This window comes from Bufo gargarizans, chromosome 1 (assembly GCF_014858855.1).
Source record: "Bufo gargarizans isolate SCDJY-AF-19 chromosome 1, ASM1485885v1, whole genome shotgun sequence".
Taxonomy (NCBI): domain Eukaryota; kingdom Metazoa; phylum Chordata; class Amphibia; order Anura; family Bufonidae; genus Bufo; species Bufo gargarizans.
In genome coordinates, this window is record NC_058080.1 from 107,444,365 (window position 1) to 107,457,501 (window position 13,137).

General features: G+C 46.6%; 1 protein-coding gene across 2 annotated transcripts in view; it reads left to right on the plus strand.

Moving 5' to 3' along the window:
* Positions 1-6,872: 6,872 nt before the first annotated feature.
* Positions 6,873-13,137, plus strand: part of GALNT7 (polypeptide N-acetylgalactosaminyltransferase 7) — a 156,184-nt gene continuing 149,919 nt past the window's right edge. For both annotated transcript variants that reach the window (XM_044297138.1, XM_044297137.1), the window contains exon 1: positions 6,873-7,180. In XM_044297138.1, the coding sequence (XP_044153073.1) occupies positions 7,055-7,180 (126 nt within the window). In that variant the 5' untranslated portion in view covers positions 6,873-7,054. The remainder of the gene's footprint in view (positions 7,181-13,137) is intronic.

Below are 13,137 nucleotides of genomic sequence, written 5' to 3' on the forward strand. Positions count from 1 at the left end.
ATTGAAAATGAATGGGTCCAGATCTGGTCCAGATCTGTTCCGCAAAAAACGGAACAGATCAGGAAAGAAACAACGGACGTGTGAATGGACCCTAACTTCAATTTTTTTTTTTGCGGACCCATTAAAATGAATAGTTCTGTATACAGTCCACCAAAAAAACGGAACGGACATGGAAAGAAAAGACCTTTTGTGTGCATGAGGCCTAATACTTTTATCCTGTTATGATCCACACCTGATTTTGGCTTTAAAAACTGTATCAAAAAGCCTAAAGCACATGATGGGAGTTGAACGCACATAAGATCTGCACGAATTTCAGTGTGGATTTCTGTGCGTTTCCACAGCATATCCGCACAGAAATACATAATGTCTATATGCAGATTTTGCTGTGGATTCGATGTGGTTTTGCCGCAGATCTCGCCCTTCCATTGAAAAGAGGGAAATCCGCAGCTAAAACCACAAACATAATGGACATGCAACTTTTTTTTTAATCCGCTGAAAAAATCGACAAAGTGTCCATGGATTAGTGTAATGTCATACACTTTGCTGGTACTGTAATACGCTGCAGTTTTTCTGCATGGGAGTCCCGCAGAAAAACTGCACATATTCCGCAATGTGTGCAGGGGGCCTAAGGGCCCGTTCACACAGCGTTTTTTGGTGCTTTTTCTGTGCCCAAAAATGCCTATTCATTTCAATGGGAGGCAGAACTTTTTTTTTTTTTCACACTAAAAAAAACTGGGGGAGATTTATCAAAACGGATGGAAAGGAAAACTGGCTTTGTTGCCCATAGCAACCAATCAGATTCCACTTTTCATTTTCCAAAGGATCTGTAAAAAGGTATTTCAGCACAGTTTCAAGATCTGTTGTGTGAACATACCCTAAGGCCCCATTCACATGACCGATTTTTGGTCCTCATCTGATCTGCATTTTTTGCAGATTGGATGCGGACCCATTCATTTCAATAGGTCCGCAAACAAAGTGTGCTGTCCGCATCCGTATGTCCGTTCCGCAGCGTTTTGGTGTCCACCTCCAGAGCGGAATGGAGGCTGATCGGAGGCAAACTGATGCATTCTGAGCGATTCTTTTCCATTCAGAATGCATTAGGGCAAAACTGATCCGTTTTGGACCGCATGTGAGAGCCCTGAACGGATCTTACAAACTGAAACCAAAACGCCAGTGTGAAAGTAGCCTTACATGGATGTCATTCCTATTTTTTGCGGATCAGCATTTTGAAGACGGCAACATACATACGGTCGTGTGAATGCAGCCTAGAGGTGCTGCCGCACAGCACAGTTGGGATGCGGTTATATCCATTCACAACGCAGTGACTGTAGCCAGCTGAAATGAATGACATCATGTAGATAATGGGGCACATTTACTAAGAGCGTCTTTTTACGCCGGTCTTAGTTTCCCCCTTGTGCTGCCATTCGTTTTATTTATAAGGAGGCATGTTCTTGCGCCTGGCATAAAAACAGTTTCCAGGCGTAAATGTTAGTAAATTTGCCACAGCTGGGTTCCTGGCCCCGGCATGGCCGGTTAAAAAAAGGGCCTAAAATTGTCTCAAGTCCCTTAGCAAATGTTCCCCACTGTCTCCTAGGAAGAACCCCAGAGTTCAATTAGGCTCTAAGCTGGCTAAGTTCTAGAACTGCACTGTGAATGTATGTTTGTAGATGCACCCTGAACGTGGCAGCAGCCTTAGGGCTCATGCCCACGACCATTGCCTGTTTTGTGGATCTCAAAAACACGAATACCGGCCGTGTGTATACCGTATTTTGCGGAATGGAAGGTCTGGCCCCTAAGGGTCCATTCACACGTCCGTTGTTTCTTTCCTGATCTGTTCCGTTTTTTTGCTGAACAGATCTGGACCAGATCTGGACCCATTCATTTTCAATGGGTCCTGAAAAAAACGGACAGCACAATGTCAGATTTTTTTTCAGGACCCATTGAAAATGAATGGGTCCAGATCTGGTCCAGATCTGTTCAGCAAAAAAACGGAACAGATCAGGAAAGAAACAACGGACGTGTGAATGGACCCTTATAGAACGTAATGCAGACAAGAATAGGGCATGTTCTATAATTTTATGAATGGCATGGGACGGACACAGGGTGTGCTGTCCGCATCTTTTGTGGCCCCACTGAATTTAGTGGGTTGCAAAAAATGTGTCCGTGTGCATGAGCCCTTATAGACTTGCTCTGGTTGGGTATAGTAATTTTTAGGGGTGAGCGAATCGACTTCGGATGAAACATCCGAAGTCGATTCGCATACTTTGTTCTAATACTGTACGGAGCAGGAGCTCTGTACAGTTGTAGAACGTATTGGCTCCGATGAGCCAAAGTTATTGCTTCGTGAAGTCTCGCAAGACTTTGGGTAATAACTTCATAAATTAATTTTTACTGTAAAAAAAACAATTTCCTGAACTCAGGTTTGATTCCCAAGTGGTAGCGATAACTTTGGCTCATCGGAGCCAATACATTCTACAACTGTCCAGAGCTCCTGCTCCGTACAGTATTAGAACAAAGTATTATGCGAATCGACTTTAGATGTTTCATCCGAAGTCGATTTCGCTCATCCCTAGTCATTTCCTTAAAACAAGGCGTACTTGTTATTCACTTGTCGTCTGTGGTAAGGGCTTCAGAAGTGAAGTGACCAGGATATGTACCAGGAACTCCAAACACTGGAAATCTACGTGGCTGTTAGATTTCAGAAGGAGTTTTCCACGTGTAACCACCCCACCCTCACAGGTGAAAGAGCAAATCCTGTCAGCGTCTTTACATAAGTAGCCTTGTACAATACTGCTGGGAACAAACAGGTGCGCTGGTCACACACTGGGGCGGTGCTATTGTTTTTCACCATACCTGTCTTTTATTATACACTTCAATGCATTTTAATGGCACAACTTTAAACATGTGGAATATTTACCCCTTAGGGCTCTTTCACACAAGCGATGCGTGTAGTAGACACATAACATCCGGACTCAATCCTGACCCATTCACAGTTCGTTGTACGTGAGCCTCGGTTTTTACCCATCTTCTCTACGTTCAGAAAAATTCTTTGCATGTTCTATACGTGCATTTGTGACTATTTACGTACTTTTTAAAAAATAAAAAAAATAAATCACAATGGGCAGTTTTACGCTGCCCTTGCAGCGATTCGACTAGGCTGCTTTAAGGCGGCGGCGGCCTAGTCTAAGGCTCCTTACTGACCACTGTAAAAAGGGTTAATATCTTTATAGCTATTGTTACAATACATTTAGATTTAATAATATCGGACATTACTACTGCTTTGATTCTTACAGATGCATTTGATATAAATTGGTCAAGAATAAATGTTGTTATATTGTGTAAGTTACAGACAGAGCTTTGAAAAGGGCTATTAAAGGGGTTGTCTCACTTTAACATTGGCATTTATCATGTAGAGAAAGTTAAAGGGCTATTCCCATCACAGACAATGGGGGCATATCGCTAGGATAAGCCCCCATTGTGCGATAGGTGCAGGTCCCACCTCTGAGACCCGCACCTACACCGAGAACGTACGTCACCAGCTCTAATGGGCGGGCTTTAGCGCTGCCCTAGCCGTTTTACTGGCTAGGGCAGTGCTAAATCCTGTCCATCAGTGCTTCCTGGCAGCCCCATAACGTCACCGGATCTCCAAAAAATGCCTTTACCCTGCGCGATTTAGCGCAAGGCAAAGGAGAGCATCGGAGCATGAACTGCTCCGATGCTCAAGTCAGGGGGGCTGCCGGGGTGAAAATGGAGGAATGTCCAGGTTCAGCTCTGAACCCGGACAACCCCTTTAATACACGGCACCTACTTAAAGGGGTATTCTAATCTTAATGATCGCTGTTAAATCTGTTAATGATTTGACAGTGATCATTTTTCTAAATTCATTTTATTACCTAATTCCCACCCTTTTTTTTTAGAAAATAAGTCCCCTTACCTGATGTTGTCTTTGGTCTCCCCTGGTTACGGCCACCTCTCCTGTCGGATCCCGCCGGGCCGCGCTTGCGCAGAAGACTGCACATTCTCTCCCATCTGGGCCGCTCAATGTCCTGAACGCGCAGGCCGCCGCGCATGCGCCATGATGACTTCTTCCTGGCCAGTATAGTACAGAGCCGCGAACGCGCACGCCGGCTCTGTACTATACAGGCCAGGAATAAGTCACTATGGCGCATGCGCGGCGGCGTGCGCGTTCAGGACATTGTGCGGCCCGGCCGGGAGAAAATCTTCAGTCTTCTGCACAAGTGCGGCCCGGCTGGAAGAAGAATCCAGTAAGTGAACGTCGCGCTCAAGGAAGGTAAGTATAAAAAGGGAAGATGAGAATACCCCTTTAATGTATTATTATCATCCATATTCTGTCCTTTGCTGGCTTGATTCATTTTTCCATCACATTATACACTGCTGATTTCCATGGTTATGACCACCCTGTTTGCACATTATAGGAAGTGTTTAAAGGGAGTCTGTCACCACATTTGACCATATTAGACAGATCCTATAGCGTTATATGTGCCACCCAGCAGTTAAAAACGGTACCTTTGTTGCATATAACCGAGTCTTCTTTCTGCCAAAAATGAACTTTGAAGATTGTGTAAACGAGCCCTCTCAAGTGCCCAGGGCGGTGTCTCAATCTTCCGAGCCCAAGACCGGACCTCCCTAACGGCTCATAACCCTGCCCTCCTTGTGCCTGTGCCCGCCCGTTTACTCCCCTCCCCTTTTCCATTGCGGCTGCGCGGACAAATTCGTAGCCGGCGCATGCGCAGTAGGTATTGCGATGCCCTGCCAGGACCGGGCATCGCATTGCGCATGCGCCAGCTACGAGTCTCGTAGCTGGCGCATGCGCAATGCGATGCCCAGTCCTGGCAGGGCATCGCAATACCTACTGCGCAGGCTACGAATTTGTCCGCGCAGCCGCAATGGAAGAGGGGAGGGGAGTAAACGGGCGGGCACAGGCACAAGGAGGGCAGGGTTATGAGCCGTTAGGGAGGTCCGGTCTTGGGCTCGGAAGATTGAGACACCGCCCTGGGCACTTGAGAGGGCTCGTTTACACAATCTTCAAAGTTCATTTTTGGCAGAAAGAAGACTCGGTTATATGCAACAAAGGTACCGTTTTTAACTGCTGGGTGGCACATATAACGCTATAGGATCTGTCTAATATGGTCAAATGTGGTGACAGACTCCCTTTAAGCAGGGTGGTCGTAACTATGGAAACAAGCAGTGTATAATGTGATGGTAAGATGAATCCAGCCAGCAAAGGAGGCAATATGGACGATCACAATACATTAGTAAGTGCCTTGTATGAGCTTTCTCTACATGATAAATGCCACTTACTATGATAGTCGATGGTGTCGCACTGCAACGTGCGACAGTAGCACAAAAATCCACCCAAATTGGATCTTTGTGTGACTGTTGCGGCACATAGCAAAACCAGATCAAATCGACAATTGGACATTGTGGATTTGCTGCAGAAACGCACATAAATTCACACGTAAATTAGTGCGGATCTTATGTGCGTTCACTTGTACTCGTCACTATCAAACACACAGCCATTCGGTAAGGTACTGCCGCAGCGCTCCCATCCACGTGTATGGTGCTACTACTAGGCCTTATGTACGGTATACATTGCTTCTAGGGGAGAATCTCTGTTCATAGAGCACTCAGTATGGCCTTTGTGGAGGCAAACGGAGGCTGTATGGTCTTAAAGGTTAGTAGTAGTATTAGCCTATAGTACAGATCGATTGCTCGCCTTCATAAGGTTTATTGACACTGAAGTATACACATGGGGGTCATTTATTAAGCTGAAATACTCTACACTATATTAGGCGTATTTCAGGTGCAGATCGTGGCACAACAGCTAGTTGTGCCGGAATCTGCGATTTCTCCCCGATCACGCCAGGTCGAAATAAGTGGATGTGGCAGGGCCAGCAGGCCCCTCTCATTTACTATTTTCTACATCGGTTTCAGGTGTAGAAAAAGGTCTAAATGTAAGACAGCTTGGAAGCTGTCTTACATATAGAACTAGTGGGGGATTCGCCAAAGTTATGGAGAGGCCTGCGGAACCACCAGCTTAGGAGTATATTAAGACCGGCGTCTAAAATGCTGGTCTTAATAAATGTGCCCCATAGTGTGGTCGCACCATGTGATTTTAGGAAAACTGTGATTTAAATGCTGCCTAAAAAGTGGCCTAACGTAGGTATGATTGAAACAAGAGGGCAGAGGGGCGACTACTAGATATAGCTGTAGCCATTTACCTTCAGAGGACAGACCGGGGGGGGGGGGGGGATTTAAGAAACTGGTGTAAGGGTCCATTCACACGTCCGCATCTGTTCCGCAATATTGGGAACCGGTGCGGACCCATTCATTCTCAATGGGGCAGGAATGGATGCAGAGAGCACACTATGTGCTCTCCGCATCCGCATTTCCGGAGCGCGGCCCCGCAAAAAAATAGAACATGTCCTATTCTTGTCAGCAATTGCAAACAAGAATAGGCAGTTCTATGAGCGGTGCCGGCCGGGTGTATTGCGGATCCGCAATACACTACGGAAGTGTGAATGGACCCTAAAGCAGGACTGGCTTAGTTGCCCATAGCAGCCTATGAGATGCCAACTTTCATTCTTCACAGCTCCTTTGGAAAATGAAAGAATCAATCTGATTGGTTGCTATGGGCAACTATGCCAGTTCTACTTTACACCACAATATACTGAGCCGGACCCATCTTCTGACTAAAGCCATGGAAAAAGGACTGGTAACCCCACCATGGGGCACCTAATGCCCCGCAGGGGTCCTGTGCACGGCAGCGAGGTCCCAGTGACACCTCAGAAGGACGGCAGAAAAGTTTGCAGTCTGGCAGAGGCGGGGTGAAGCAGGGGGCAGCAGCGGGACAGTGCACGGGAGGAGGAGAATAGAGGCTGCTGTGAGGAGGCTCACACCTGTGTGTGGAGGCTGGCTGAGGCAGGAGGATGCATGAGCCCTCATCCCAGCCCAGGGTCTAGCAGGCAGCCGCACACTCTCTCTCCCCAGCCTGTGACCACACCGTGACTGCTCCCCTCCGCCAGCAGCAGACATGAGGCTGAAGCCCGGCTTCCTCCTGCGCAGCCTGCTGGTGCTGGCCACTTTCCTGGCTCTGCTCATCCTCTGGTCCTCGCTCTCCTCCGGTCGGACAGAGCCCCCGCGCTCGCAGCTGGCCCGGGTGAGTACCGGCTTGTGTATACATTGCCTCTGTAGCCTGTACGTGTTCCTCCGTTACCGGAGGGGCCTGCTGTACACCGTCAGGCCGGGCCCCTCTGTCGGGGAACGTAGGTTAATTAATTTCACTAATCGCCTTAATTGGGTTTCATGCCGCGAGCAGAGCGGCGGATTGCGCAGCACCGTACACGGGGACGGCGGCTCGTGCTCTGTGTCCGGGGGGAGGCGCGCCGAGTTGCTTGCCCCGTGGGGTTGTGGGTAGTTGGTGCCCCCCAATGGACAAACCCTCACACCTCCCGGGGGGGAAGACGGGGCTCATGCCCTCCTCTTCCTCATAGCACACCGCTATGTGTCACGCTTATCACACGATATTCCGGTGGGATATCACTCCGCCCACAGACCTCCGGGCTGCACTGTAACCGGCTGTGTATTCATCCGCCATAACATTAGTGGTGCCCCGAGTGGCTGGTAGACTGGGCGGATATTGTGCCAAGTGGCTCAAGTTCCTCTCAGTTTTATGGCATGTATTGTGTGTCCATGCCATACTTGCTGTCTTAAAGGGACAGACACTGCTCCCAAGGCGACTGTGTGTTTGTATGTGTCACTGCTTCGCCATATCAGGGACTGTGAGGCGGTGTCTGTCACCTAGATCCATGGAATAGACCGTTATTACATCACACCCCCTATATATCCCTATATCGTGATCCTGCCCCCTCCCCGCTCACCTGTATTTAATTACAGCCACCTGTGTGGGGGTCCGGGATGAAGCATCCAAGTGATTGTCCCCTCACACCCTGGGGTCACCTAGCCTTTCTGCTGCCTGAGGCGAAAACTTAACCCCTTCCCTACAGCCCTACTGTTAAAGGTGCAGGAGGTATATGCAGAGATGAGCACGTCCACAATGGAAGCGCTTAATGCCCATGGCTCCTCAGGTGGCACCAAGTAGGGCCACTGCCTCACCTTATTGGCAGTGCACCCCTGCTCACACCCTAGGGCAACACATCTCAGAACTGTACTTGCACTGCATGTTTAGTATGTGCTCTTGACGCAGCCATTAAGTGGACTGAGTCCACTGATGGGCACCAAATGACTGTTGGCGGCATCCAACAGGCTATCCTTTTTTTTTTTTTTTTGGGCTGCCTAGGGGGGACGGATACCATTCAGTGACATGTTTTATGGGCCCATTTCATAGATCTGTCGGGAGCTTTCCTGGTGCATATGATAAGGACACAGTCTGAATAGAGCCTTAGGCCTCATGCACACGAGGGTATGTATTTTGCGGTCCGTAAAAAAACGGATTTTGCAGAAAGGAACAGATGGCCTCTAATAGAACAGTACTATCCTTGTCCGTAATGTGGACAATAATAGGACATGTTCTATTATTTTACGGAACAGAAATACGGACATATAGAAACAGAATGCACATGTAGTAGTTTCCAGTTTTTTAGCGGACCCATTGAAATGAATGGTTCTGTATATGGTCCGCAAAAAAAAAACGGAGTGGACATGGAAAGAAAATACGTTCGTGTGCATGAGGCCTTAGGCATTGTGGGTGGTGGCAGACCGGTGGTAATGGGGAATATGTGAAGACAGTTTGCGTATGAAAAATAATGCCGAGTATTTCCTTTTCACGGACAGCTGTTTAGCCGTTATAGCCGGGGAAGGTCTGGATGACCATTAAATTCCATTGCGTGGACAATGACTGGCCGGTCAGTCAAATAAATGGCTATCATGGGCCCGGCCTGCAAGACATGATGTTTGTAGCGTCTGCTGTGGCTTGTTTGACTCACCTACGAGCACAATGCCTCAGTCACATGTCAGTGTTTGGTCAGTGATTTGCATCAGTGATTGTGAGCCAAAACCGGGTGCGGCTCTGAACACAGAACAGGTGCAGATCTTTCCCTTATGAGGCTTTAGGCCAGGGATGCTCTACCTGCGGCCCTCCAGCTGTTGTAAAACTACAACTCCCACCATGCCTTGCTGTTGGCTGTCTGGCAATCATGGGAGTTGTAGTTTTGCAACAGCTGGAGGGCCACAAGTTGAACATGCCTGCTTTAGGCATTCTTCTCCACAGTCCACTGCATATCTGCCACGTGTGAGCCGGCCTGTAAAGTTTCCTGTAGTCATAGTCTCTGTGTCTAAGATCCATTTACCTATTTCCAGTCTGTATTAGGCGGCCGTTACTTACAAGATAAAAGTTTGCCGAAATGGCAGATTCTGACCATTTCAGCCAATTATCCTCGCTAAATTCTGCTCGAGCAGCTGTCTGCAGGAAAAGGGATTTGCTATGTTGGATGTTTTTCCACCTTTGCCGGATGGAACTAAACATGTATGCCTTTGTCAGTTGCGGTTGATGATTTGCCAATTTGCGTAAGCACGTTCATTATTTTTTTTTATTTTTATTTTTTAAACTAAGTCCCCAATCTGCCAGTTTATTATGGCATATAGATCATAAGTCAACCATCCACTGTACGGATGACTGGCCACGTTATGGGTTGTCTGAGAGATGGTAAAATGTGCTGCAAATATTCCAAAAAAATGTTCCATTCTTCAATCCCCTGAACATCCAGAACAGGTTCTCCGGTAGTTCTCTTCCGTTTGGTCTACAATCGGACAGTGCTGGCGCGTGACCGTTACTGGTGGTGCCAGTAAGTATGTGGTTGGCTCTAATGATCACGTGTCTGTATGGCACATCATCTCTTTATACAAGGACCTATAGGAGACCAGCAGAAGATCTACGGGGCATTGACGAGGGGATTTTGCTGCTTCTCTTGTGCAACCACTTTAGGTACATGGCCGACTTTAGTCCATATTTGTTATGAAAAACAGGAGCGGGCCACACCACGAAAAGAGTCGGAAAACCTCAGGGCACATTCACACAACCATCTGAAGAGGTACCACTAGTGTTGTGTTTTTTTTATTTATTTTTATAACTAGTAAGGTGATATGGTCTCCCATAGACATCAGCAGTACGTTCCTCAACATGTTGGCAACCTGACTTCTGGGGTGAGTAATAATTTATCTGGACCTTGGTGTTTTTCCCAGATTCTATAATTGCGGTTTCCATTGCCGAGAACCCCCTTGAGAGCTGGTTGTTCTATGCATAGCAAAAAGCTTGTGTCATGGTTTAGTCTATAGATGGCCTCCAGGGACAACTACGCATTTAAAAAGGATTTGTCCGAAAGGCGACCATCCCAAAATCTGCAATTATGCAAAGATGTCTTTTTCAGTTTAAAGGTGATCATCTGCGTAATCCAGTTTAAATTCTCTAAGCTCGGGGACGTCTTGTAAGACAGGTTTGACGATCATTAAAGAATGGGTTTGTCCACCAGGTGGTTTACTCGGCCAGGCTTCTACTGATAGCATCTGGGTGGACACAGGCTCCACAGCGTCTCCACCACTGAATGAAAGCTTCTCTCTGATCCTGACATCTACCAGTAAAGGCCAGCTCTAATATATAAGCTTTATAAGTATGCAGACCGTACTCTGCCTTCTCGTCTTCACCCTTGCTTGTTTAATTAAACAGACCATTACTCCTTGACAAAGGCTTTGCTGTACTCTCAGAAGACAACGCAGGTTTAAAAATGTGTGTAGGGTAAAAATGTACGCGCAACCTATTCTTCTCCGTAAAGTGACAGCAGACACGGAAATTTATTGATATTGTAGGCAATTCAACCTAGTGCCGGCCATCCTGATAACATTATTGTACCCATCGGGAGGCAACGGCCCGTAAAGATTCTGCTGGCTGAAAACATTAGAGGATGATGGGCTTATTTTTAAGAGGTTCTGCTGCAGCTGGGGCAGCTTACCTTATATCACGCAATTTACAACATGTTATATATCCTATAGCATCTTACAGAATCTGCTGGAGACCCGCTCTGTGACAAAAAGGCAAACCCAACGTCAGTCTCTGGTTGACTGGCATGTAGCCCCCTCTCTGAAGTAGGTTCTGTAGTAGCTAGGGTATCTATCATGCACTACATTATCCAGCTGCTACAGACCCTCATGAAGGTGCGAGTGTGAAACAAGTAACCATAGGACTTAGTAACATAGTACATAAGGCCGAAATAAGACATTTGTCCATCCAGTTCGGCCTGTCATCCTGTAAAACCCGATAGCAAAACTTGGAATAAGGCCCACTCCACCATGACCACCAGCAGTAAGGTCATGTTCATGGAAAGTTGATTTCAGTCTCCCTAGTGCACAGGATAATGCATTCAGTGGTGGTTAGTAATGTCCCAGTAAATCATGTACACACTGATGTCACGATACTGGGATATTAGAGTGATGTCATAATAGTCGGATATTGCACAGTGATGTCACAGTAATGGAGTATGGCATAGTAGTAGTAGTGTCCCAATAGTGTTGGACTGCATACTGATGTCACAGCCGCTGGGTATCGCGCGCTGATGTCACAGCCGCTGGGTATCGTGGAGGGGAGGTCACTGTTAAAGGGATGGGCTGCTGTGGAAGTCCCATTTTAAAGTGGCGGGGGTCAGTGTTATGGGGGATACTGTCTATCTTTTAACAACACACAGAAACATTAAATGAAATAGATGAAATATACCCGAGCGAAGCCGGGCCCTTCTGCTAGTTATTGTATAAAGACAGGACAGAACACAGGAGAGGAGAGAACTGATGATCACCACTACATCACCCTGCCGATCACTGATTATAGTATACGCATGGGGTAACACGGGAGGTGAGAACTGATCATTACCACTACATCACCCTGCCGATCACTGATTATAGTATACGCATGGGGTAACACGGGAGGTGAGAACTGACCATTACCACTACATCAGCCTGCAGAGCACTGATTATAGTATACGCAGGATCACCGTTGCACGATGAACGAGTGCAATCAGCGGCAGTATTACACTGCCAGATCCTTGCTAATAAGTGTTAACGATGAACTGCCTGAGAATGGGCTAGTGTAATACACCCTTTTGATTGATAGAACCTAAAATATTTTTATGATTAACTTTTCTAATCTTTTCTAAATCCCTTTGAAAGATAATTCTAAATTATACAGCATTGTAAATGACACAGCATTAATGACATAATTATATGTAAATTAAACAGTATTAGTAACATAATACTTTTGAAAGCTGGAGTCGGTACAATCCTCCCGACTCCACCCAAAACTAGCTTTAACAGCACATTATAATACATGCCTCGTCTGCTGCAGAACCTCCTTCTGATGAAGGAAGGAAACCAAGAATGACATCCTAATTGAATAAGGGTGTATTTTTGTACCTTGTCGATCACAATAATATTCAAAGCTATCCCAAGCAGCAGGGCTTCCCTAATTAATATTCCTATCGTGCCCTGGTACAGGTATTATAGGAAGCTCCACATTAACAGTTAACACAAACGCTCCTAACTCTGCTGATTCAGCACTGAATGGAGCTAGTGAGCCGCTCTTGTGATGTTGTTTGGATGCTCGAATAACATTTTGGGCAATTTCAGCAACAATTTTCTGCTGTCTGCTGGTATTTCTAGGGCTGCCGTGTGTTCTTTTCATCCGGGTGTGCCGGCTTAAAGTGATGAAGATAGTGCAGGATATTCCTGAATGATTATGTGTAAATGGGATATTTTCTGCGTTTTCAGTAGAAAAAAGAGGCTTTAAAATGCAGAGCAAACTACTGGATGCATGGATGTGTGTTATAGCTTGGTGACCTATACAATGCGCATGGGACTGTTGGCTTAGAAAGTGTTGCGTTCCTTCATTCTCTGGTGAGGAAGTAGTTAAGAAGAATAAACGTGGCCACACTGCAGGATCGGTGTGGTACACGTGTAAGGCAAACACGCGTCAATCACGTCCACATCATTTTCTGGCCCCAGCCTTCAGTGCTGTGAGGTGCAGGAAAAAACTGCTAGTCTGCAAATAGAAAACGTTGGATCTTGACATACCCCAGGGTCTTTAACGGGAAGGTGTCATCAGAAAATGACATGGTT